Source organism: Dipodomys spectabilis, unplaced genomic scaffold, assembly GCF_019054845.1.
Source record: "Dipodomys spectabilis isolate Male_0828 unplaced genomic scaffold, ASM1905484v1 ptg000264l, whole genome shotgun sequence".
NCBI classification, from domain to species: Eukaryota; Metazoa; Chordata; class Mammalia; order Rodentia; family Heteromyidae; genus Dipodomys; species Dipodomys spectabilis.
In genome coordinates, this window is record NW_024870941.1 from 1,352,980 (window position 1) to 1,378,176 (window position 25,197).

The 25,197-nt window shown below is 38.7% G+C and overlaps 1 protein-coding gene across 2 annotated transcripts in view; it reads right to left on the reverse strand.

Moving 5' to 3' along the window:
- The window catches only part of Asap1 (ArfGAP with SH3 domain, ankyrin repeat and PH domain 1), a 262,146-nt gene that overhangs the window by 112,949 nt on the left and 124,000 nt on the right, over nucleotides 1-25,197 (reverse strand). For both annotated transcript variants that reach the window (XM_042699919.1, XM_042699918.1), the window contains exons 3-4: nucleotides 18,498-18,570; nucleotides 2,236-2,381 (exon numbers count right to left, since the gene is read on the reverse strand). In XM_042699919.1, the coding sequence (XP_042555853.1) occupies nucleotides 2,236-2,381; nucleotides 18,498-18,570 (219 nt within the window). The remainder of the gene's footprint in view (nucleotides 1-2,235; nucleotides 2,382-18,497; nucleotides 18,571-25,197) is intronic.

Sequence of the window (25,197 nt, forward strand, 5' to 3'; positions counted from 1 at the left end):
ATGGCTAAAACAACAACAAAAACAGAGCAATAAAGACAAGATTGTTAGTTCTTTTTACAGATAAGGAAATTAAGTTTAGAGAAATAAAGTGATCCACCTAAAGCTAAAGCTAGCTAAAAAGAACTGGGATTCAAAAACTGAGTGGGTAAGAACAGAGGCAGATGATTAGGTTCAAGTCTACTTGCTAACAGTGTATAAATGGTTAAATCTACTATACACGGCACCCACCATATTGCCTGGTTCAAAGATCTTCAATAGCTATCAGTTGCCTGCAAATGTATTAAAACAAATACAACCTCTGACTGCTTGCTTGACTGGAATAGCAACCCATGGTCCACCAAAGTGTGGAGTAGATGCAGAAACCTAGGGTTATTGACTTTTGAGTTAAGACAAATACATGTAGTGTCCTGGAAAGGATCAAGATAACCCTTATGACATACCTAGCTCAGAGAAAAGAAGAACTTCCTGAGTCTTTTGTTGGTTATTACCAAAGTGTCTGAGACTTCTTTTACTTCCTTTCTCCTACCTCCCACCCTCTGAACAACCTCACAGGCAGAAAGGCAAGTCATACTCAGAAGGAAGAGGAAATGAGATGGGCCCTTTTCTAAATAAAAGAGATTCAAATTCACACATCATGATCTGTTAAACCAAAAAGTGTGGGAACAACTGGTTCTATGTTCAAAATTATCCTTTCTCAAGTTTTTGAAATGAAAAAATATTTCTATATTCAACATTATTTTCTTTCAGGTCAGCTGGTTTACTACACAACATTGATTCATGGGCATAAATTTGAAAAGTGTAATTAAACTGTTCAGAAGATAGATACATACACATAAATTACTAATATAAGAAAAAGTATTTTGACTGGTCAAATATTCAGCAAATATTCAGGTTAATAAGATTGGAAAGGCAGCTGTATTTTTCAAATATATGTCTACACCTGAAAGGTATTAATGGCAAATGGATTTATGATAAGGTTATACCTAAGGTGACAGAAACTTATCTGATACATATGTGACTCAGGGTAAGGGCATTTGAGCTTAGAATCTGATCCTTAAAGGAGATAAACGTGCTAGGTGTGAAGAATGGGAGAAAAGGAAGGGGTAACAAGGCCTCCTCCCCAGAGTAGGACTGAGGAAAAGTAGGATAATGAATCGTTTCTTTGGTACTACTGGACCTCCTTTCATCCTTCACCTGATTGCTTGAGACTTAGATGGAGACTTGATTAAACCAAATCACAAAGAAGTACAAAAGTTCTTAAGAGAAATACTTTCACCCAAACATCAATCAATTCACATTATCAGCCAAGTGGTGTTACCCAGAATACACCTTTCCATGTGTGAGCATAGCGTGAGGTGGGGGAGAGTATGGAACAACATGGCAATGCCCAGCCAAATTCTCTACCCTCCATCTCCAAATCAGCATTTTCAAGTCCATGTCTCCAGGATTCCTGCCTTTTATATATTCTACCTGTCTTCAACCTCTGAGACCATAGGTTCCTGAAATCTCAAAAAAAATTTTTTTCTCCTTGTGGAGTTGAAGGACTTTCATTATTTGTAAGGCAAGAACCAATGTGTGGTTATCTTCACACAAGTGAGATGCAACAGTTGCAAAGTATGTTGCTATCTATGTTCAACCCAGAAATTGCCACCTTTTAATCAAAAATCAAAGTTATCTAAGTGCCAGTGACTCACTTCTGAAATTCTAGCTATTTGGGAGGCTGGGATAGGGAGGATCATGGTGCCAGGGCAGCTTTAGAAAAGTTCAAAAGTCTCCATCTCCATAAAAAGAAGGTGGGTGTGGTATACTTGGCTATTCCCAGCTACAACAGGAAGAAAAAAATAGGAGGCTCTCAATCCAGGCATATATCTGGGCAGGAACTCTTCCTCAAAAACAACCAGCGCATAAGAAGCTGGATGTACAGATAGTACAGAGAGAGAAAGAGGAGTGAGGAAACAGGGGAGAAAAAGAGGAAAAGGTTATCTTAAAAAAAAAGTTCAGATACAATAACTCTACTCTGCTATCTGCTGTGATATAGGTATAGAGCTTAGAAACTTCATATATACGTATGTGTAAAACTCGTAACCCTCCTAAATGGACTAGACAGTCTTCTATTTTCATTTTCTTTTTGCCTCCAGCATTGAGGGCTAACAGGAAAGCAATGAGCTGGTTCTCTGTGAGACCCTAGGCTCGGTCAGGCTATAAGTCTCTCCCATCACATATGAGAAGACTTACCAGATTTTTCAGCAGTGTGGACAGTTCCTTTGTAAGAGTAGAAAACTTGACAAAAGCAGTGCCAAGATCGGGGTTGTCCCGACTTAAAAAATTACTCCCAAATTTATCAAGAACTTGTGCATAGTTTTCTTCATTTTGTACATGGTCTGAAAAGAGAAGATGAGAAGGAGTGTAAGCTATTATTTCACAATGAATAATTATACTGAACATTGATCACTGAAACTCTCAAAAGAAAAGAGAAGAGAAATTGCATCAACTATTTATTACACATGCCCAGCAGTTAGCAAACTGAAGGTTTTTTTTTTTTCTCCCTTTCCTCATGACAGACCAAGCTGGCTGGCCTCAGATTGTAATCCTCCTGCTTCAGGTTCCTAAGTTTGTGTGCCAACACATCCAGGTGTCTTACTCCACTTTTTTGAAGGGTTTCCCTTTCACAGAATTTAGCTCTTCAGCTCTTTTTCTTGTCTTTTTTTTTTCTTTTGTCAGTTGTGGGGCCCGAACTCTGGTCCTGGGCACTGTCCTTCAGCTCTTCAGCTAAAGGCTAGCGCTCTACCACTTGAGCCAGAGCGCCACTTCTGGCTTTTTCTGCTTATGTGGTGCTGAGGAATAGAACCCAGGGCCTCATGCATGCAAGGCAAGCGCTCTACCACTGGGCCACCTTCCCAGGCCCCATGTCGTTTTAAACATTTAAGATTTTCTTAAATATTTAAGAGTATATATTCTTAAATATTAGATTTGGGCTGGGCACCAGTGGCTCACACCTGTAATCCTAGCTACTCAGGAGGCTGAGATCTGAGGATCACGGTTGTTTCTCTTCCCCTAAGTTCTTGCTTTCCAGTCTATAAGATGAGGCTAAGGTCTATGGTAAAGGAATGTGGTGTTGAGTTGACACTAAGTATGTAAGATGTTCTCAACAGTGAATGTTCCACAAATAACAACAGCTAACTCCATACAAATCCTCCTTCACTTGGCTGTCCTCCTAGCTCCCCACCACCACCCTCCATTGTTGTTGATAGCTCTTCATCTTTCTGACCTTCCCCTCAGGCTTGTCTTTGGTACTTTATTCTTCTCTACCCATGATTACTCCCTTGGATCTCACTTAAGTCTTATTGACTTAAACACTTTCTGTTAGCTGACAACTCTAAAATGGATATTGCAAGCCCAGAGCCCAATCCTGAAATACGGACTTAAATATTATTTAATATTAAATATTAACTATCTATTGAGGGGCAGAAAGAGAGTCATAGTTTGAGGCCAAGCTAAGCAAGCACACTGTCTATACCTGTGAGGTATAGGTAGGGGGATCACAGTCCAAGTCTGGTCTGAGGCAGAAGTATGAGATCTTACCAGAAAATAACAAAACCAATAGGACTGGAAGTAAAGCTTAAGTGGTAGTGTGTCTGCCTGGTAAGCACAGGGCCCTGAGAACAATCAACACCCATCTCCATAAAACAAAACAAAACACCAAAAAAACCAAAAAACAAATAACCCTCAAATTACTGATTAAGTATCTCCACTTGGGTGCCTGGTAACAATGTTCAGTCTTAATATGTCTACAACAAATCCTTGATTGACTTTCTCAACCCTTTATCCACAATCCCTTCCCTTGGTCAGTTAATATCAAGTTACATTCTTGAAGCTATAACGCTGAAAAACATTAAATCATATTTCATTTTTATTTCTCATGCCCCAGATGCAATCCAGTGCAATCCAGTGACAAATTATGGGGCCTCCATTTTTAAAATACACCTGAAGTCTGACAACCACTCACCAACCTCCTTGCTAACATTACCACTCATCAAAAATACCCAGGGTATCCCAATCTTTATAGACATCAGAAAAGCAGTACTGTTCTTCTTGGCCATGTAAAGGGAGATCCATCTTTATTTCTTCATTTCCCTTCTCCTTTGCTATGGTATACAGAGAAGCATGCACTTGTATGGGGCACAGCATTTACTGGACCAAATAATGGACAGAGTATTTTTTGAAGTCCTGTCGTATGTATAATATATATATATATATATATAATTGTAAAGATACTGTACAGGGGGTTACAGTTGTATGAGTAAGGTAATGACTACATTTCCTATTGAGCACTGTTACCCCCTCCTTTGTTTTTCCCTTACCATCCCTTCCTTCCCACCTCCCAGCTCTTCCCCACAACTTGTAAAGTTTGTTTTCAACATAGTGTCTTGTATATCTCATTGTTAAAATGGGTCAATCTGTATCCTTGTTTCAGCATTTTGTTATTTCCCTTCCCTCTCCAAATTAGAAAAATGTATATACAAGATGCAGGCCACCGGAATCAAATACAGTGACAACAGGGGTTCGAAGTCCTGTCTTTAAAGACTGACTTCAAACCAGCACTTCTTTCCTAATCAAGTCTTCCCCCTTGGTTAGAAATAATCCCTGCTTACAATCTTCTGCACTTAATGGCTCCCAGGTAATGTATTTATACATGTTTTCATTTTTCCCTGTCACCAGACCATGAGAGGAAGAGTCACCTTGGTTCACTTCTGCATCCCCATCAACAAATACCCCCTGTCGAATTTTCCAGTGAGCTACACTACAAAAGTCAGGACTCAGTAAATATCTGTTGACTTGGAATTAATTTCTTTTTCAGAAAGTTGAGAAATACCTCCCTTCTGAAATCTCTTAGCTATTCAGAAAATCAAGGTTTTAGAAATTTCACTTTATTACATCCTTAGTAAGTGCTAAGAGACAATGAGTATCTGTGAAACAGAAAGGAGCCCAGACTAGGAACAAGCTGGGAAAGAAACATCTCTAGCAGTCGAATGAAATGAGACCCCAATGGCCTCCTAATCATCACTACATTAAAAATGCATGGGGCCTGCAGTGGTTGGCAGCATTTCAGGCTGAGATGAAAAAAAAAAAAAAGATAAAAATGCAGCTCTGGTTACATGCAGAGAGGCAGCACAGGAAAACAAAAGGCAAGACACAACAGCTGATGAGACAGGAAGCACATGTCTGACCTTGCACACTGCGGCAGCCAGCTCCAAGCCTCTGTATGGACCAATAAAGCACCACTGGAGACACTCATCATCAACAATCTCCCCCAACACTCTTCTCTGCCTCTGGAGGCCAATGAACAAAGATGTTCATTTCAACCACTTCCAAGGGAAGGAGCACAACTCTAGCCATCTATCATGTTACCCTGGTCCGAGGACTACCTCTCAGGGACTTTAGTCTCTGCATCTATAAAACAATGCCTGTCCCAGTCATTGCTAAGAGATAAAGGCACCATAATGAATATGCAAGCTCTTTTGGAAGGACAAAAAAAGCTATTCTAAGAGACACTGACTCATTTCCACTTGGTGAATGTTACAGGGAAGACCTGCAGGGCAACCATCACAGCTCATCTCCAGGCACAGAGGAACCTGACTGAGGCAGATGGGTGGAAGAGAAAGTACAGGCCTGGGGAAACAGAGGCATAGATCAGAATCCCTGCTGTGGTATCAAAGGGCCTTGTGTGACATTAAACTAAGTCTATCACTCTATAGGGCCTTGACTTCATATGTAAAATGGTACAAATCTATAAAATTTATAGTCAATCTCGAAAAATACTTTTATTAATTTCATCTACCTTGAGATGAAATTAGAACTTTAGTTCTAATGCTAATGGAACTGACAGTATCCTAATATTTTCAGAGGATTCTAGGAAATATAGGATAATTTTGGATCAAATTTTAGGTGAGGGTAATTTATGTATCATCTCTGGCTCTGCTTTCTTAGCTGTAATACCTACTTGATGGGGCTATTATGGGAAGCAGGTGAGAAAAGCCATCCAGTTTCAGAAAATGCCTAGCCCAGTCCTTTTGTCCAAAGTAACTTGATTCACTTCTGTATCTTCCCATTTCTTTCCTGGACCCTGGTCTCCCTTCAGGGTCTTTACGCAAGTCCTCTTGTGTGCCAACAGTCCACAGGGACATATGTTTATCATCTATCTCAACGAGCTCAGGAACATCTTAAGGAGAAAAGCTTGGATATATATGCTAATATTCTGGTCATACAGCCAACCCAAAGTTCTCCTGTCCACGAGCTCCACCATCGTTCCAAGGCTCCGCCTACCTAGTTCAAGGTAAAATATAGCGGAACCCTTCCCCCTCCTTCATGTCTAGAAATGCTGAAACACTCAGTTTTACTGGACTTGTGATATATTCTATGGCCAGTGCTGGGCTCAGCACACAGTGAGCCTTCAATAAGATGCTCACTTCAGGGAATGGTTCTCCTGGAACAAGTCCTCTTTCCCTCAGCCATGTGCCAGGCACAAAAACCACAATCAGCTGTAACTCCAACAACAAGGTGACTTCCTATGTGTCAGAAGTTCCAGTACTGGGATGAAGGGAAAGCAATAGTGCTTTTATAGCTCCTTATAGCTCTTATAGCTCATACTTTGCAGCACTTATCATTTAAAAATTTAATTCTATTTGTTTTTAAAATTACAAATCATTCATGTAACTAACTATACATCCAGTAAAGAGACAGAAAATTATATTTCCTTTCCTCTTTTCTAATCCCATTTCCTTAAAATAAGCTCACATAAACTGAGTGTATCTCAACAAAACTCTGTCCCCAATGCAAACACAGTTTCACTTCACTCTCACTTTAAAAAAAAGTATTACAGCAAAGTTTGCTTTGCTCCCACTAACAAAGATCAAGAAATTCAATACAAATACTTATTTTCTGTAGTGCTGTCCTTTGAACTCAGAGCCTCAGCAAGTGTTCTCTTACTTGAGCTATGCTTCTAGCCATTTTTGCTTTAAGTTATGTATAGGGGCTCCTGTTTTTGCCTAGCTAGCTTCTTCTTTGAGCTTCCCACACCGCTGAGATTACAGATTATATACCTTTCACCTTGATTTATTTGAGATGGGATCTTACTTTTTACCTGGGTGGCCTTAAACTATGATCTCTGCCTCCGGAGTAGATGAGATTATATAGGTTGAGTCACCAAGCCTGGTCTAATAGAAATGTATCTTATTTTAACAGTGTTTAGTACTGTTAAATAATAAACTATACAAATTAGCTGATAATCCCTATACTCAGAGACTTTCAGATTGCTCAGAGATTTCCCCCACCCCAAATTTATATACCCAAGCTTTTTTTTTTTAACTGCTATCACCTTATTGTTGGAAAGATATTCATAAAGGCAGTATCTGGGGGTAGGAGTACTCTCTAGTACTGAGAATGAGGTAAGTACATGTTATAAGCACTGTCCTCTATTTCTTCTGTCATCAGACTGGGGTTCAGATCCTTATTACAAAATCAGCGCCACTCATCTTGTGATTCTGACAACTTTGTTTTAACTTTATAGTCATTTCCCAGGAATGGTAACCATGTAATAGGGAAGTGAGGGTGAATTCATTTCCTTGGATACAACACTTACTAGTTTGGACACAACAGTTACTAGATGATAAATAAGTCATTTCAGTTCTCCCAGCCTCCATTTTCTTATCTGTGCCTACAACCCCTCACAGCATAGGTCATGTTAGGAATGAAGACAAAGTCCTTTGGGGGAACAAAGCCCTCTGTACATTTTTAAACTGCCTTTCTCTGTGTCATTCTGGATGATTCATTCCTTTAATTCCTCAAGGCCATTTAATGTGGGTTTCTTCTTTCAAAATCCTTACCAAACCTCTACAAGAATCTGCCCCAGACCACAGGGCAGATCTAGAAACTCAGCATGAAGACTCACATTTATGAAGCCCTGTCAAATCTATCACCTAACACAGAGCCATAGAAACACCTGCAGAGTTCCAAACTGCTGTTACTCAGCCTTTAATCCACACCTGACCAGCATCCTTGGGCACAGTAGAAATGTCCTCTCTCTCAGCTTCATCACTGGGCTGCCAGCAGCAAGAGGGGATGCATATTCTGAATTGCTGGTGTCTCTGTAGGCAATGACAATGCTGTGTCTGGTCTCTACAACAACTAGCAAGGAGACCGCCAGTTCTACCCGTGTCAGCCTCTCAGATGACTATCCATAGACAGAGGCAAACCTTCTTTTTCTTCTTTTGTCGGTCCTGGGACCTGAACTCTAGGCTTGGGTGCTGTCCCTCAGCTCTTGAGCTCAAGGCTAGTGCTCAACCACTTGAGCCACAGCGCCACTTCTGGCTTTTTCTGCTCATGTGGTGCTGAGGAATCGAACCCAGGGCTTCATGCATGCAAGGCAAGCATTCTAGCCACCTTCCCAGCTCTGGCAAACCTTCTTATAAACAGGTTTTATTGATAATATGTGGCCCCACACTTTACTACTAATTCATCAACCTCTATCAAGCTCTTACATTAGGAAACAAAGGCTATTTAGGGTAACCCTGAAACTTTGGGTGTACCCCTTAATTCGAAGCATTAGCTTCTTGGTTTACAAATAATGTACAAAAGGATCAGAGATAAAATGAAAGCTCACTGGGTTCTCATCCTGGTAAATGAGGTGATCTAGGACAGGGCCTGGACAAAACATACAGTCAAGGCTGGTGCTCTCCAAACTCTGTGACCATCCATCCCTGTCAGTAAGGCATTTTAAAGCATACATTTCCAATTAATGATCTATTTAAATCATGTATGTATTTTGTATGTTATTTGAATATATTGTAATATATTACCTTCTAATGTATTACTTATATAAATGAGTGGTTCTGACCTCAAATTCCAGGCATTCTAAAAATAAGCAGTTGACTGAAATTTCTGTTTTGTAACTTTTTTTTGAGGGAGAGATTCTGGGGTTTGGATTTAGTGCCTCATGTGTACTAGACAAGTACTGTTCCCAAGCCACACCTCTAGCCCTTTTTCGCACTGATTATATAGTTTTTGGTGATACTGGTTTTGAACTTAAGAGCCTCTTACTTACTCAGCTTGTTTGTTCTGCTAGTACTTTACTGCTTAAGCCATACTTCCAGTCCAACTTTCTGCTCAAAGCTAGTGTTCTACCACTTGAGTCACAGCTCTTACTTCTGGCCTTTTGGGTAGTTAACTGAAAATAAGGGTCTCATGGACTTTCCTGTCTGGAATGGCTTCACACCATGAACCTCAGATCTCAGACTCATGAGTAGCTAGGATTACACCAGCACCCAACTGTACTGTTTTTTTTTTAATCTCACTTCCTGCCTAAGCACAAGCTTAGACCATGATCCTCCTATTTGTTTTTAGGCTTCTTGCTGTGGCAGGGATAATTAGTGTGTGTCACCATGCCCGGCTTTTTTCACTGAAATGGGAGTCTCATTGAATTTTTTGTCTGGGCTGGCCTGGAACCATGATCCTCCCATTCTAAGCCTTCCAAGTAGCTGGAATTACAGGAATGAACCACTGATACCAGCTGTAAAATTTAAAATTCAGAGGTCTGTTGTTCTGAGATTATTTAGAGGTCTATATGCACAAAATGTCAGGATCACAGAGGAGACAGCTGAATCTAAAGACAAGATCCCTGCCACCTCTGGGTGCCCAGCTCAAAAGGAAACAGGTCTTTCTGGTTTCAGTTGCTGGGGAAATGCTGTATTTGCTTGACCATGAACCCTCTGTGGGGGTATGTACAGTGTATTTCTTTATCTCATTCACAACCACCATTGTATGAATGGACAGAAGAGGAATCATCATCACCATTTCATTACAGAAAACTGAGGTCGTGAGAAGGGAAGGAACTTGTGAAAAACTGTTCTTGCTAGATTTGAGATCACATTTCAGTACAGACAAGTATGAGAACAAAGGTCACAGAGCACAGATGTGCTTGGAGCTCCACACAGTGTCTGTGGCTCAGAATACATACAAGATAAATTAGGAAGAAATGTGGCTCATTAACATTTTCCTCTTTTAAGTTCACTGGAATTGTTTAGAGTAAACATATCAACAACTCACTGCACTATCACAACCAGGAAAAACCCACAGAAAATGCCAAGGAGAAAAAGTATTCCTAGATGTTCCAGAGGCCCCTAATCGCCACGCTCCTCCCAATACAAATTATTCTCCACATAGTGGAAAAAAAAAACGCATCTGATCAACTGCTTGAGATACAGAAGATCTAAGAAACCCTGTTGTTTGCAAAACTAGCAACAAACTGGCTGAACATTTTCTGTCACCTTCTAAGTGATCTGTGATGTGACACTGACCCTCCAGTGATGAACACCTCAGAATCGGTAACAACTTAGTTCCCCTCCTGAACAGGGCAGTTGTATCTCCAGCTAAAGGCTCAGACTGAAAGGCAGTAGTTGGAGTTTCCACAGATAGTCTTAAACCTGAATCTTCATTGTAAATAATAAAAAGGATTGATGGAGAAGGACTGGAAATCACAATGGATTCCACAGGCAAATAATAATTTAAAACATGGTAGTTTTTATTTATCATTTATTATCTTTCAAAATGGACCCATTGAGGCAGAGAAACATGTTCTTATGCTTCTTTTCACCATTTTGAAATTTAAAAAAATTACAAACTACTGGTCATAGAAGAAGTGATCACAATTTTATTTAAAATAAAGCAATAGTGCAATGTTTGAGCCAATGAAAACAACAACAAAAGAACTTCTTTAAAAACAGAGTTTTAAGATTAAAAAAAATTGGTTTTCCAAAGGTATTCTTTTGGATCCTTCCAGTTTTATCTGTGGGGATAGAATCTGACTTGTATTTTCTTGGATAAAAATACTCCCTCTGGATGGAGCTCCATCCTGCATGGAGCTCTTAATTCCAGCATTTTGAGTTCTTAAGGAGCAATAATCAACCCATAAGAATGCATACTGCCTGAAGGCCTAAGAAAACCTGTTCAGACTCAGATCCAATCCCCATCATAGTATTTTTATTGAAAGCCTTTGGTGAAGCTTGTTTTGCAAATGTGTCTTTACAAACAACAACAAACCTTTTATTTTCACAAATTTAGGAAACAGCAAAATGGTACAGTTTGCTAAACAAAGACAAACTGGTTTTCTATGGGTTTTTACTTTTGACATTTTACTTTTGCACATCTCTCTCTATTAAAATCCTAATGTATTTTAACCCTTATCTAATATTGTTAAAGAAATTTCTCACCTCAGTGAAAATCATAGGATTAAAATTAGCATTACATGTCATGGTAAAGCATCAGATTTAATTATTAACTGTTACAACCAACTGCATACTCTACTTTAAAATTTTAAAAAAATGTTTAGAAAAGTAACTGAAATGAGTTGTTTGTTTCCTATCTACTGACAAATTTTACTTCAACCTTAGAAATCATGGATTTCTCTACACAGTGAGTTATTTCTTAAAATAGAATTAATTTAACAAAATGAAAACGTGGAGAGAACACCACACAATAATTTTCTTTGAAGAAGCACAAATGCTCTCTTATAAAACTACTTATTACATAATTCTAACTAGAAGAGAGCAAGAGGGGAAAAAGAAAAACAGGCTGAAAAGCCCAGGGCTTTCTTGCCTGCAGTGAAACAGCTATGATCCCGTAAGGGCCTTGCTGTACTTTAGAAAGAAGACTTTAGAAAGAAGACTTCTGCACTGTTCACTTGTCTTCAGATGACACACACTGTCAGTTTCCTCCCACAAAAATGAAAGGGTTTAAAGATCCCCAACTTTCAGACTAACAATTTTTAGGGAGTACCATGTGTTATTAATAAGCTAACATTTACTCAAAATATATCTTGGCAAAAATTATAAGAAAGTCATCATACAATAATAAAAAAAAGTCATTTTGGGACAAGAAACACACAGACATATACTCTAACATAGAAGAGGGAGATTTGCAGAAAAAATGTATTCATATGTCTAAGTCCTAACATGTTAATATTTTCAATTTACCTAAAAGATTTGGTAGAAAAACAAATGCAGTCCATCATGCTTAATATATGATTTGTTCCACTTTACAGAGTACACTGTTGTATCACTTTTTTGTGTGTGGGGACGGTAAGTAGAGCTCAGGGTCTTGCTCTTGCTTGGCAGGTTCTCCACAGCTAAGTCATGTTTCCTGCTCTGTTTTGTACTGATCATTTCTGAGATAGGTTCTTATTTTCTGTCCAGGCCTGAGCCTGGACTGCACTTTCCCACTTTGACCTTTAGTCATCCTGTTGTTGCTGGGATGAAAAGACATGCCATCACATCCAAACCCCTCCCTGGAGATGGAGTCTCATGGACTTTTCTCAGCTCCTACATAGCTTAGGATAACAGATGTACCCAGCTATGAGTCAAGAAGGGATCTTGCCAACTTTTCTGCCACAGGTGACCTCAAACTACAATTCTTTCATTTTCAGACTCCCAACTAGCTAGGATTACAGGTGTGAGCCACCAGAGCCACCCGGCTCACTTAGTTCTCTTCTGCCTTTAGAGAAAAGTAGATACACTGACTTGTGATGTTCATGTACATGAATGCCATTGTTGGAAGGGCACACATTCTATGGCTGGTAGCCTCATTTATACCCTAACTAACATAGGGTCTCTCAGAAACACTGGGGTTAAGATGCCAGACAGGGATGTGGTCACCTGAAGGGCTACCTAGGGTGAGCAGACCTGCTGGTACGTTCACGTGGCTGGCAACACAATGTTGGCTCTTCATAAGGCTTCCCTGTATGGGGCTGCCAGAGCATCTTCAGGTTGTATGACAAGGAAAAGTGTCGATTATGAACTAACCTTGGAAATCATGTGACATCAGTTCTGCATTTCATTCATTAGAAAGGAGTTACTAAACATAGTCTACATTCAGAAGGGAAAAGGGTATTAGGCTCTACTATTGGAAAGAAAAGTCAAAAAATTAATGTACTTTGATTTCTCCTCAGTGTTCAATAAACTATTAGCTATTTTAAGCACATATTAGCAAAAAGAGAGAAGGAAGGCATGAAGAGGTTTGAAGAGACTACTGAAGTCAGTATGTTTCCTAGGTTAATAACATTAACACTACAAAACTTAGAAACAACACGGAAAACAAATGGCTTGGAAGATCTCTTCTTGGTCTAAAAGAAAAATTCAGATTCTGAATTTTGTTTTGTTATTTTAAAATGTCTTCATCCACAGCAGTGACAAGTAAAAGACAAATTCCTAAAGCAATTTTTAAACTAAACAGCTTGCACAAAAAAAAAAAAAATTGCTATTCAAAACCAATTTCTCTTTTAGTTACATTGTTTACCAACCAATAATGAAGGAACTCTGTAAAAATAATACACAATTCATAGCCCTCTTTCAAATTACTTGGGGAAGGTGGGTGGCTGGAAATTTCCAACCACAAATATAAAAACGCTTCTTAAGTCTTGAAAGAGCATCACATGAGTTTTCTGTCACTTAAGCACTGTGAGAAAACAAGAAAATGAGGAAAGCACATTGGGAAACAAGATACCAAACTTTGACCTCTTGTGGCTTCTAGATGAAGCCAAAAGCCCTTGGATGGGAAGTTTGGATTCCACTGAGCACGAATCATGGAAAGATATGCAACACTACTGTTTTACTCATCTAACTCTTTTCAAAGAATTGAATGCCATAGCACTGCCCACACAAGCTAACCAAAACCTTGAGTACACTACACTGGTTTGTGAGTGCAAAACCCTAATGGGTCTGGAGGGATCTGAGTTTATCCCAATACTGCTAAGCCAAGGCCCACATCAGGGAACAACCCAAAGCATCCCACAGATTATACAAGTGGGATTCATGACTCATTCATGACTATTCATGATTAGTGAATATTTAACAGCCATTTTCAGGACACTTCCCAAGAAACTTGGTCCCTATCCAGCTAATATGGAACATTCACTATGTATTTGTTGAGCCACATTATATGTCAGGTAGAAAACAAGTACAAAGCAGCCGTTCCAAACTCAGCTAGCCTCTTCTCCCGTTTCTTGCTAGGTGTGGCATGTTGGCAAGCTGTTCTGGCTCTCTAAGCTTCAGTTTCCTCATGAATTAAGTGGGCCTGATGGCACTTACTTCCTAGTCCTGTTTGAGTTATTCCCTTGTACAACATAAGCATCCAATGAATGTCATTCCTCTGAGAGGTCCTGGCTTAGTGCCCTCCTCACACTCCATCAGCTCCCTCCATTATTCACTCTGCACCTCCAATTTTTCTTTTGTAGCACCTTCTAGTTTCTCACTACAATTACTTTCTAGCTTGATGATATGATGAACATCTCCTCCTCTCTTCCACTAGACAGAGACATTCTGATTTGTTTAGACACTCAACACCCAGAATAGTAGCATATGACAGGTGCTCAATAACTGTTCAACTAATAAATCACACCAAAAAAATGAACATAATACAAAGATGAAAGAGCATTATCTTTCACCAAGGAGGTCACAGGTTAATGAAGTAGTTATTAATTCTAGCTGCTAGTCAAACTCAGTCAATCTCAATACTTGATCCCACTCTGTAACAACTCCAGGAGAGTGGGCTGAAGGGGTATCTGCCCAGTTTGTTTTAAATATTTTTATTATCTTTAAGTAGTTGTCTAAAGGACTTGCCATTCACCAAAGCAGTTTACGAATATAGTGCATCTTGATCAATGTCACCCCTTTCAACATTTTCACCCACCCCTTCCAACCCAGTCCTTCCCTCACTTAACTTCAGGTTATATATTTGCAATTTATGAAAGCAGTTTATGTGTATAATAAATTTTGAGCTGTGTCCCTAGTTCAACATCTTAACCCTAGCTTCAACCCACCCCTTGACTTGTATTTCTCAATTCTGTGGTATATGCAATGAATTCTTGCCTGCATTCTCCCCTCTTCCCCCTTCATTCTTCTATTCCTCTCCTCTTGGTTCCCTCTTGCAAGCACCCATTTCCTGGTACTTATTTTGTTGGGCTCTGACTTAGTTTTTTGTTTTTGTTTTTTGCCAGTCCAGGGCTTGAACTCAGGGTTTGGGCACTGTCCCTGAGCTTCTTTTGCTCAAGGCTAGCACTCTACCACTTGAACCACAGCCCTACTTCCAGCTTCTTATGTTTGTTTTTTTTTTTTGGTCCGGTCATGGGTCTTGAACTCTGGGCCTGGACACTGTCCCTCAGCTCTTCAGCTCAAGGCTAGCACTCTACCACTTGAGCCCAGCGCCACGTCCGGCTTTTTTTTTTTTTTTTTTTTGCTTATGTGGTGCTGAGGAATTGAACCCAGGGCCTCAGGTATGCAAGGCAAACGCTCTACCACTGAGCCACCTTCCCAGCCCCCCAGCTTCTTATGTTTTATGTGGTACTGAGGAATCGAACCCAGGGCATTCTCTGTAGAGTCTATTATACTTGTTAATTCATTTGTTACCCCTTGCTTATCACCCAGTGGTTTACTTGTAGAACTACAGGGACATTCTTGCTACCACAAATGAGGGAAACCATGCAACCTGTGTTTCTCTGGGGATCTCTTACTTTGCTTAATACAATTTTTCCAAGTTTTTCCATTTCCTTATAAATAGTACAGTACCAATCTTTCTGATGGATGAGTTTAATTCCATTGTTTATATATACCACATTTTCTTGATCCATCTGTCCACTGAGGGGAATCTGGGCTGATTCCTTATCTTGGCTATGGATAATTGTGCTGTAATGAACATGGTTGTACTGGTAGCTTTAGTGTGACATTGACTGTGCTCTCTTAGATAAATGCCCAGGAGTGGAACTGCTGGACCATAGGGTAAGCTTCTGTGTTTATAGTCTTTTGAGGAACCTCCATACCGCTTTCCAAAGTGGTTAAACAAGACAACATGTATTGTCTTTTGTTTGCATGATTTTTTTTTGTTTTTTTAAAGAGTACTCCTATCATCATAAATTATATAGGAAGGTGAGTTTGGAAAGATCACAGTTCCAGGCCAGTCTGGACAGAAAAGTCTGAGAGTCTAAATTAAGGGAAACATGCTGGGTTCAATAGCACACATCTATATTCCTAGCTATGACATAAAGCCTAATGTAGGACTGTGCTCTAGCTCTAGGTGTGTACATGAGCAGAAAGTGAGACCCTATCTTAAGAATAACCAGTGAAAAGAAGGGCTTAAAGATGTGGTACACTTGAAAGAAACACATGGAGCCTAGCACAGTAAGTATGGTAGTACATGTTGGGGAAGTCTTCCTCTCTGTGGCAAACAAGCAAGGATCTTTAAACTGTCTATAACACAGATTGCTCCAGTGTCATCAATTAAAACAAAAGTTACTCATGCCATGTTTCCTATCTACTTGTTATTAAGCACCTATTATAAGGCATATATAAGGGGCTTCAGTTTGTGCATAAAATACCTCAAACTTTCATATTTAAATAATTGAGTATTTTCCATTTTCTTATTAAACTTGAGGAAATTGATGATTCATGGAAATTATTTACTTGACATTAAGAACTATGACAAACCCAGCACTTAAAAAAAACCTACAACTTAAGTTTCTTTTTCTAAAAGTATTGCAGTACTCTACTGTATTTATTTATAAATCTAATTTGTTTTTCCAAAGTCCAATATAAAGGCTCCTGTGAAGCTCCTTGTTTCTAAATTATCAATATGTTTTAATTGGTATACAACACACATATTTAACAGGGTATGATGCTAACTGTAGCATTTGACAAATGATCATCAAACAAACTTGACCATGTAACCATCACCCATGTCAGGAAAAAAAAAGGAAACACAGCATAAGCCCCTCAAAAGCTTTCTGTGGCACTTTGTACTTATTTACTCCACCTATATCTGCAAAGAGCTAGTATCTAAAGGAATTTTTGAGGTTATTTGTTTATGTTGTCTTCCTAGGGGAGCAAAGGGGGAAATAGGAATGGAGGGGGCACAAGAATGGAGGGAGGAAAGGTGAACAAATACAGTCGTTGTATTCAATATACTGTATGTAAAAAACGAACTATGAAACATGTGGACAGGGATGGGAAGGGGAAAATGTAGCAAAGCAAAGGAAAGGCTGACACTGTCCAAGAAACACTATACTCATTACTGGACTTACGGAATTGTAACCCCTTTGTACAACGCCTTAAAATTAGCAATAAAATGTAAAATAAATTAAAAAATAATAATGTGAAGCAAAAGCATAAATTAGGTATATGATTAAGGCCAAACTTACAACATGTGGTCACTGTATAACTATCATTGTCTACCTCAAGTAGATGTTAGTATTTTATTTTTTCTGAAAATAAAGAAATCAGAAAATAGTATCAAGTATCAACAAAATGTGTTGATAATTAATATTCTAGAATTTCTTGAGGCAAGGTGAGGGTCAAAGAAGATAAGAGACTATTATTCTTTCATGTAGGCTGGTAATTCCTAGCTTTGATGGACAAGGGGCTGGTAGTGGGGTAATAAAGCATCTGTGGGTTAAGTTTTGCTTGTTGGAGTTCCTTCCAACTCCATACTTCTAGAATAAATTAAGATAATCGAGTATTTACTGACCACCATAATGTGGTAGGCCCTTTATATCTAATAGCTCATTAAATCCCTTCAACAATTCTGTAATGCTACCATCTTCATTTTACAGATGAGGAAAAAGAGATTAAAGAAAGTAACTAGTTCAAGGTTATACTCTGAGTGTGTTAGCAAGGATGAAGACACAAATCTGCCCAACTCCTACTCTTTCCCTTACAGTCTACTGCTTTCCCCTCCCCAGGGAAGAATAAGCTTCAAGAAATGATTTCTTAGAGAAATGGCCTCTGGCAGGTGAGCTGTAACTGCAAAAATGACAAATAGGTATGAGCTAGATACCTTGAAACATATTTTGTTTCCAAGTTTCTCCTTCCCTATGGGGCTGGAGCCTACCTTTTCCCCTTGGTTGTTTACCTTAATTTGATTAGTTTCTTCTTATTCACTGTCAAAATACTTTTGTCTCTAAGCAGACAAATCACTCATCCAAAACTTAAAACACTTAGTTACAGAAGTTATGTGGCATCTTCTAGGACTAAAGAAAAGGTACTAGTGGACAAATCTGTGGATGTCCAAATTTAGCCTTGACCTTCTTCTAAATGCCACAAGGGCCATGGTCAGTACTGATTATCAAATACAGGCAGGAAAAGAAGGACAAGATTTCCCTGTGCTTAACTGAGACCGCTGAGCCCCAGGATGACCAACCACACAGAGTTATTCAATATTTTATGTCATCTGTGATAAGATTGTCTAAGCATTCTGTTAAATTCCTAAAGGCTTAATAGAAATGCATGCAACTCATGGTTTTCTTCTTTTTGCTGTACAAATGCTGACAGGTTTTAGCTAAGCATAGGAGGGAAAAAAGAGAAGCACTAAATTTCTTTTACCTCATCAAGTCTTTTATAAACAACTTAACAAATAACAGAGACAACTCTGAAGACATGTTATCTGATTTGGTAACTGCTTACCTTGGCCAGAATTATATATTGCTTTGACAGATTTCTTCACTTTCTGTAAGGCTGTTCTATCTTGGTCTAGAGCCTAAAAGAGAAAACAAAAGGAGGAAAAAATGATGTTGGAAAATTTGGAACATTTCTAAAAAAAAAGTAAGTAAAACATTCACAACTGTATTTGTTTTGCTGAGCACCAAAGCAAGTAGCAAACTGATAAATTAACAATGAACCATTTCAGAGACCAGTGTCCAGGCTTTGAATAACTGTGTTTATGAATAGATACGCAAACAGTAGACAAGGCTCAGTTTATGTGAAATGAATCACATGGCAGCTTTTTAGTAAACATGAAAAGAAAGCCCAAGACGTGTATGAAATCCGAAGACTTCCTTCTCTCACAAGTTTATACAGTTTGGTAGGGAGAAGGGTTGATTTAAAATAAGAAAGTATGAGGCTCAAGGAACAAACACATCTATCATCTATTGATCATTTCAGCCAGGAAAAATATATTTAGTTGAGTTTAATAAGTAGAACTAACCTTTTCTATAATGCTTTAAATTTGAGAATTTCAGTGATAAAAATCTATTTTGTACACTACTTAACAGATAATAAAGACACTTGCAATGTAGCTGGGGCTGGCCTTTGACGTGTAATTTTCTTGCCTCACCTTCCTAAGTGTTGGGATTACAGTGTGTGCCAACAAACACAGTCACTGGTGATACTGTTACACTGTGTATTTTAACTGTGATTTAGGTGCCACTTTCTTTTGGCTTCTTTTCTTGAGACACCAGGTGGGTACGTGGTCCCGTGTTGGGATGCAGATCTTTTTTCCTGAGATTTCTAGGCTCCGGAAGAAGTAGGTCCACATTCCCAGTGGCTCTAACTACTTCTAACTTATTTCCAAGGAAGTAAAAAAGATCTACTTTCAGTTCATCTATCAGTTCAGCTTGGATGAGTAATAACCACATAAAGATAGGGCTACTCAGACAGAAATTAATGTATGGGCTTTACTGTCTGTGCATCTTTGGAGTTAATGACTCCAAATGAACAAAGAAACATGGAACATTTCAGTTACAGTATTTTACAAGATCATCTCACAACATCCTTTTTGGGGGTGCTATGGAGGCAAACTCTCGGACTTGATAGTGTTTTCTCAACTCATGCATAAACTAACTGATAGGGTGTAATTTACATACTTAACAACAACAGGTCTAGAGTTTGGCCAGTGGTGAAAGGAAAACAAATGAAAGACATTTCTAAGAGTCCCACAGCTTAGAGAGAGGATATTGTCCTTCAATCAAATAAGGTTCCCTCTAGAAATAATGTCTAAATGTGCCATTATAAGTTCCATTACAAGTGCCAGACAACTGTAATAACTTCCTATAACATGGCATATATGTAATATTAGAAAAGGTCTAAGAGAAAAATGGCACATATGTAGGCTATACAATGGTATTCTTCAAACCACTACAAGTATGATAAATTACACAGCTGCATTTACTCACACTTGAAGTTGATCATGTCAAAAGGTAAGGGGATAGAGAATCAACAAATGCCTGGAGAATAATGCTCATCCCTAGTAACAGAGTAAGTAGTAGCTGACTTGTTTTGAATTTGACAATACAGGAGCTTCACATCCTACGTGTAACTAACTAAACAGTATGGATTTTAACCTAGGAGAGTATTTCCAACCCTAATATGGAGATGTTTTATTTCACACACAGCCCCAACAAGTTTGCTCATTTGAATTCTAGGCACAAAAAACAGTCAGCTCAAAGCACTAGCTTTGAGCTAAAGAGCTGAGGGACAGCACCCAGGTCCAGAGTTCAAGCCCCACAACTGACCAAAAACACTAAGAAGAAACCAGCACACACACCCCCAACCCCCCGCACAAGTGTAATGTGGAGAACTAGTAGCTAGAAGGATTCAGAAAAATTATAGGAAAGCCGGGTGCCGGTGGCTCACGCCTGTAATCCTACTCAAGAGTATGAGATCTGAGGATCGCAGTTCAAAGCCAACTCAGGTATGAAAGTCCGTGAGACTCTTATCTCCAATTAACCGCTCAGAAAACTGGAAGTGGTGCTGTGGCTCAAGTGGTAGAGCACTATCTTTGAGCTGAAGAGCTGAGGGACAGCACCCAGGTCCAGAGTTCAAGTCCCACAACCGACCAAAAAAAAAGAAGAAGAAGAAAAAAGAAAAATCATACAAGTGGGATATAAGGATGAAATATTCTTTGAGCTTATGCCACTGAGGGCAGGATGTGAAACCTTTCCCCCAGACCAAGTAGTATCCCTTAATCACAGCAGTGTAGGAACTGCTAGTCTGAGACATGCACTCAAATCTGGCCACTCCACTCCTAGCTTGGGGCAACTGTACTAGCTGAGTCCTCTGCCTGAACTCTCTTTCCCAAGCCCATAGATGATTGGCTCTTTTCTTCTTACATGGGCCTCACATTAAAGGCTTTTTTTTTTTCCTGAGAGGCTTTTAACAGACATCCTAAAACTGTGTATCCTTGGGCCAACGAAAGTTCCTTTCTAACACACATCATATGGTATTTTCCAAAGTCCTACTACATCCTGAAATGATTGATTGTGATTTATTTACTTTTATCGTATTTATCTTCTTCACTAGAAGAATGAAGTTTTTAAGAAGGCAGGGGGCTGGATAACCTCACAAATGCATTATGACATGAAACCTAAGTGATGTTATAAATGAACAAATACACGAACAATAAAGTAACTACAGAATCCTAAAGGTAAGTGGAAATGGAGAGAAATCACAGCTGCCTTTCAGGGAGGCCATCTCCTCGAACCATCTCTACATTAATGTGCCTACAGAAGTGGCTAGTACAAAGCCCTGCACAGATCAGATGCTCAAAACCAGCAAGCAGGGCTGCACAGGCAGGTCATTATAGAGTGCTTGCCTACCATGTGTGAGAACTTGAGCACAGTCCTCCAAAGAGAGAAACAAAAAAGCAAACAATAACTGTCCTTAAGGAGGCTGGCTCTAAGAGTGAAAAACCTGAAACCTAGGATTCCTATTTCTTTAATGAACAGTTACTTGCTTGGAGAAAGTGGAAAAGGGAGAGAAAGAAAGAGGAAGGGAAGAAGGAGGGAAGGGGAAGAAAGGGTGAAAATATTCTTCTGTTTACGTTGCTTTTTGAGAGATCATTAAAAATTATGCATATTGAGTATAGACACATGCATGTGCTCTGTTGGGGATTGAACCCAAGGCCTTGCACATGCCAAGTATAAATTACAGTAAAGAAAACATTTTCTAATATGGGTTATTCTTTTGCTAGGGAAGACAATTTTGGCTGAATTTTAGTTCATGTTTCTTGTTGGACAAGCCTGAGATCTGGGGGAGGGAGGGAGGACTGAGTAGTGTGTTTAGGCTTCAGGACTGATTGCCTGATTTTACTCACAGAAAGGCCTCAAGGACCAAAGAGTGGCAAGAGCGGCCTTACAGCAATTCTATAAATTATCTACAGTGAGGCCTCAAATATAACAGAGATGTTATCTTTGTTAGTTTCACAATTACTATGAGTTGAATGAGGTTGCTCCATCAGGGGAAAATGATTCACCTAAAATAAAACTTGATTTGCATAACACAGCAAAAAATGGAAAGTTGATGTCATATACAAATAAAAGATTTAAGTTGTTTATGGGTACCTCTGTAAACTATAAAAAGTATTATGAACACTCAAGCATCTGCTGCACACACAGAGACTGCAGCCACATACATTTAATACCTTCTCTTGTACCTATTGCTGAATGGGGTAGAATGTGACTCCTGGACAGTAAAGATTTGTAGATGAAATGGGATTAGGATCCCATGGGTCCTAATTTACATTTAGGTCTCATGACAAAGATTCAATGTACCATTTTCAGTAATACATCTGGAATGACTCTAAGGATCTAACACATACAAATAAAGTTGTCACCAAGTTATCAAGTTTCTAAGCCTAAGAAAGGTATTACATAAAACTGTAACTGATTAAATTCTGCTTTCTCATGTAGATAAACATAAATTACTTATCATTTACACCTCTGAAGGCAGAGATGATGGGAGGCCCAGAATAGGGTTTAACAGATCAGTTAAGTGATTTTCTAAGTATCTAGAATTAAACAAGTAGAGGACATAATCTGTACTTCATAATGCTGCTGTTTATTTCTCCTGTACCACTTGTTCTAAAACCTTGCTGCTTAGTCCAATGATAACTTGAGGGAAGTGGCGTCTTACCTAAGGCAAAAATCACAATGATTTCTTTGTTCAGGTGATATTTGAACAAACTCACTTTCTAACCTCCCTAGGGCTCATCATGGTTCCAATGGTCTCCAAGCCCCATCTACTTTTGAAGGTCAGGACATTTATGATGTATTAATGATGAGATTGTTTTATGTTTCCTGTGAATGCTAGGATCTGGAGGAAGTCTATTTTCCTCAAAGAACTCCCTTAAGCTCAGGTCACAGGAAGCCTTACTTTAGTCCTCCTTATCCTTCTCTCCAACAAGTAAAAGTTATGTGTGAGGGGATCTGGAGGTTCACAATGCACAGAAAGAATCCCAGGCAGGATCTGCAATACCAGACCTCTAACCTGACTGCCTCTCACTTGTGGGTTCCCAGTTTCCGAAGAGACTAGTGCAGTCTCTTCTGGCTCTGATTTTCTCTAAGTTGAGTATTTTCAAGTCCCAAGATATCATCCTTCCATGTCAATTTTCTTGGTATGCTACATTTTGTTTTAAATAAAAGAAATATTAACTTCAAAACTGGAGTACAATTAGCAACATAATCTTGGGGAAGGCTCTTATAGTTAAGGTTTCTAGGCAATGAAAGAATCAATCATAGCATTGATCCGAATTCCAGTAACCTTGGCATTGCTTTTTTTGTACTTCTGTTCTCTAGAAATTTTCTTAAAAGTCCAAAACCTTACGAACCTTACAAGAAAAACATTACTACTGTCATTTTAAAAGACATAGATATTGGATCCGAAGGTAGGGGTCTAAAAGCTAGTAAAAAATAAAAACTAGTTTGTTTTGTTTTTTCCAATAGATTTTTTTTTATTATGAAAATACCGTACAGAGGGGTTACAATTACATGGGCAAGGTAGTGAGTACATTTCTTATCAAGCATTGTTGCCTCCTCCTTTGTTTCCCTTTCCCATCCCTTCCCATCTCCTCCACCTCCTTCCCCCCACCCCCGCACCCCTTTGTTTTATTTTGAACTCTTGCTTATCTCCAAAGTCTGTGCTCCTTCTACCACATCTGTGTCTCTACCTAATACCAGTTCTTGTGGTACCCAAGTGTATCACACATTGAGCTTCTTATAACGAGCTGGTTCATCTCCATCTCGAGCACCAAAGTTTGAAGGAAAGATAAAATCTAACCCGCCTGCTAGTGACTTCTGACTTGGGACTTTTAGGTTTCTTGCTTTATTCAGCAAAATGGGCCTCACATGTGCCAACTGAAGGTGGATCTCTGGTCACTACTAAGCAATACTTTTCAAGAAAGCATGAGTTTGACAGAGGAGATGAAGAAACTCCAGTGACACGTGTTCATGAAAATGGTAACTAAAAATGAAGGGCTGACTCTAAAACTTGAGTAAGTTTACCAACCAGTCAAATGAATTAAGACAGCAGAGCTCCTGTACTGAGGCCTACAGAAAATTGAGAGATGCTGCACTCTGGGAGAAATAGTTCGTAAGTCTAGAAAACACTACATTGCTAATAACTATGTTTTTCTCTTGAGTTTACTCAATGTGTATTAAAGTATCAAAAACTGGGGTTCTTTAAAAAATATTATACTTAATAACCAAGAAAGTTCCAATTAAAATGAAAATTTCCAACTAAAAGTATGTTTATGTTTAGTTCTGCATCTGCAATATTTGTTGGGTCTTCAGTAGAAAACTGAGCTAAAAAAGTCTAATTAAACACCAAAAATTATACTATATCATCAGCTAGAGGAGTTTCGTAATTTTCTAAGGCTGACAACAGATACTATAGGGAAAAAGATAAATGACTGCAATCAAATTCATAGAACCAAAACAAGATTTTTTAAAACTGAGAGAAAAATAATTATAATAAAAACTACAGACTATGGTTGACATTGCTACCATATGATATTTTTAACTTTCTACCGTGGTCATAGAAATGCAGGACTGAGAGAGTAAAAACACTAATGAAATAAACTACAAATAGCAAATGCATGCAAGTAAGTCCAACCAACTGATAATTGTAAATTCCAGATAAAATTGTCATGTGATGCCTTTGAAATTTTTATAAAGCTATAAAAAAAAAAGTAGAGGGGGAAACGGAAAGAACAATAATGGAGACATTTCTGAGAAATGGTCATAATTTGTTAATAGACAAAGTCACAAAACTTGTTTACATTTGAGATACTCATCCCACTCCTGAGGGTTCTTCCCAATACAACTGTTGACATTCCCTCAGTAATAGAGAAAAATACTGTTATCAAATGTTTTACATTATTGTAGATAGAGGTTTATATAAAAGTCAGAATAACCTAAATCCAACAACAGTGAAATGGTAAAGTACAAACAGTAGGGTTTATTATGCAGTTACTAAAAATTATATTTCCAACAACTAAAAAGAATAGCATTTAATTTGACTATTAGTTGATGTTGTGCACATTTAATGAAATGCCATCATTTAGAAAGTAAGTCTAGAAAAAAGTAAGTCTAGAAAGACACACAGAGATGTC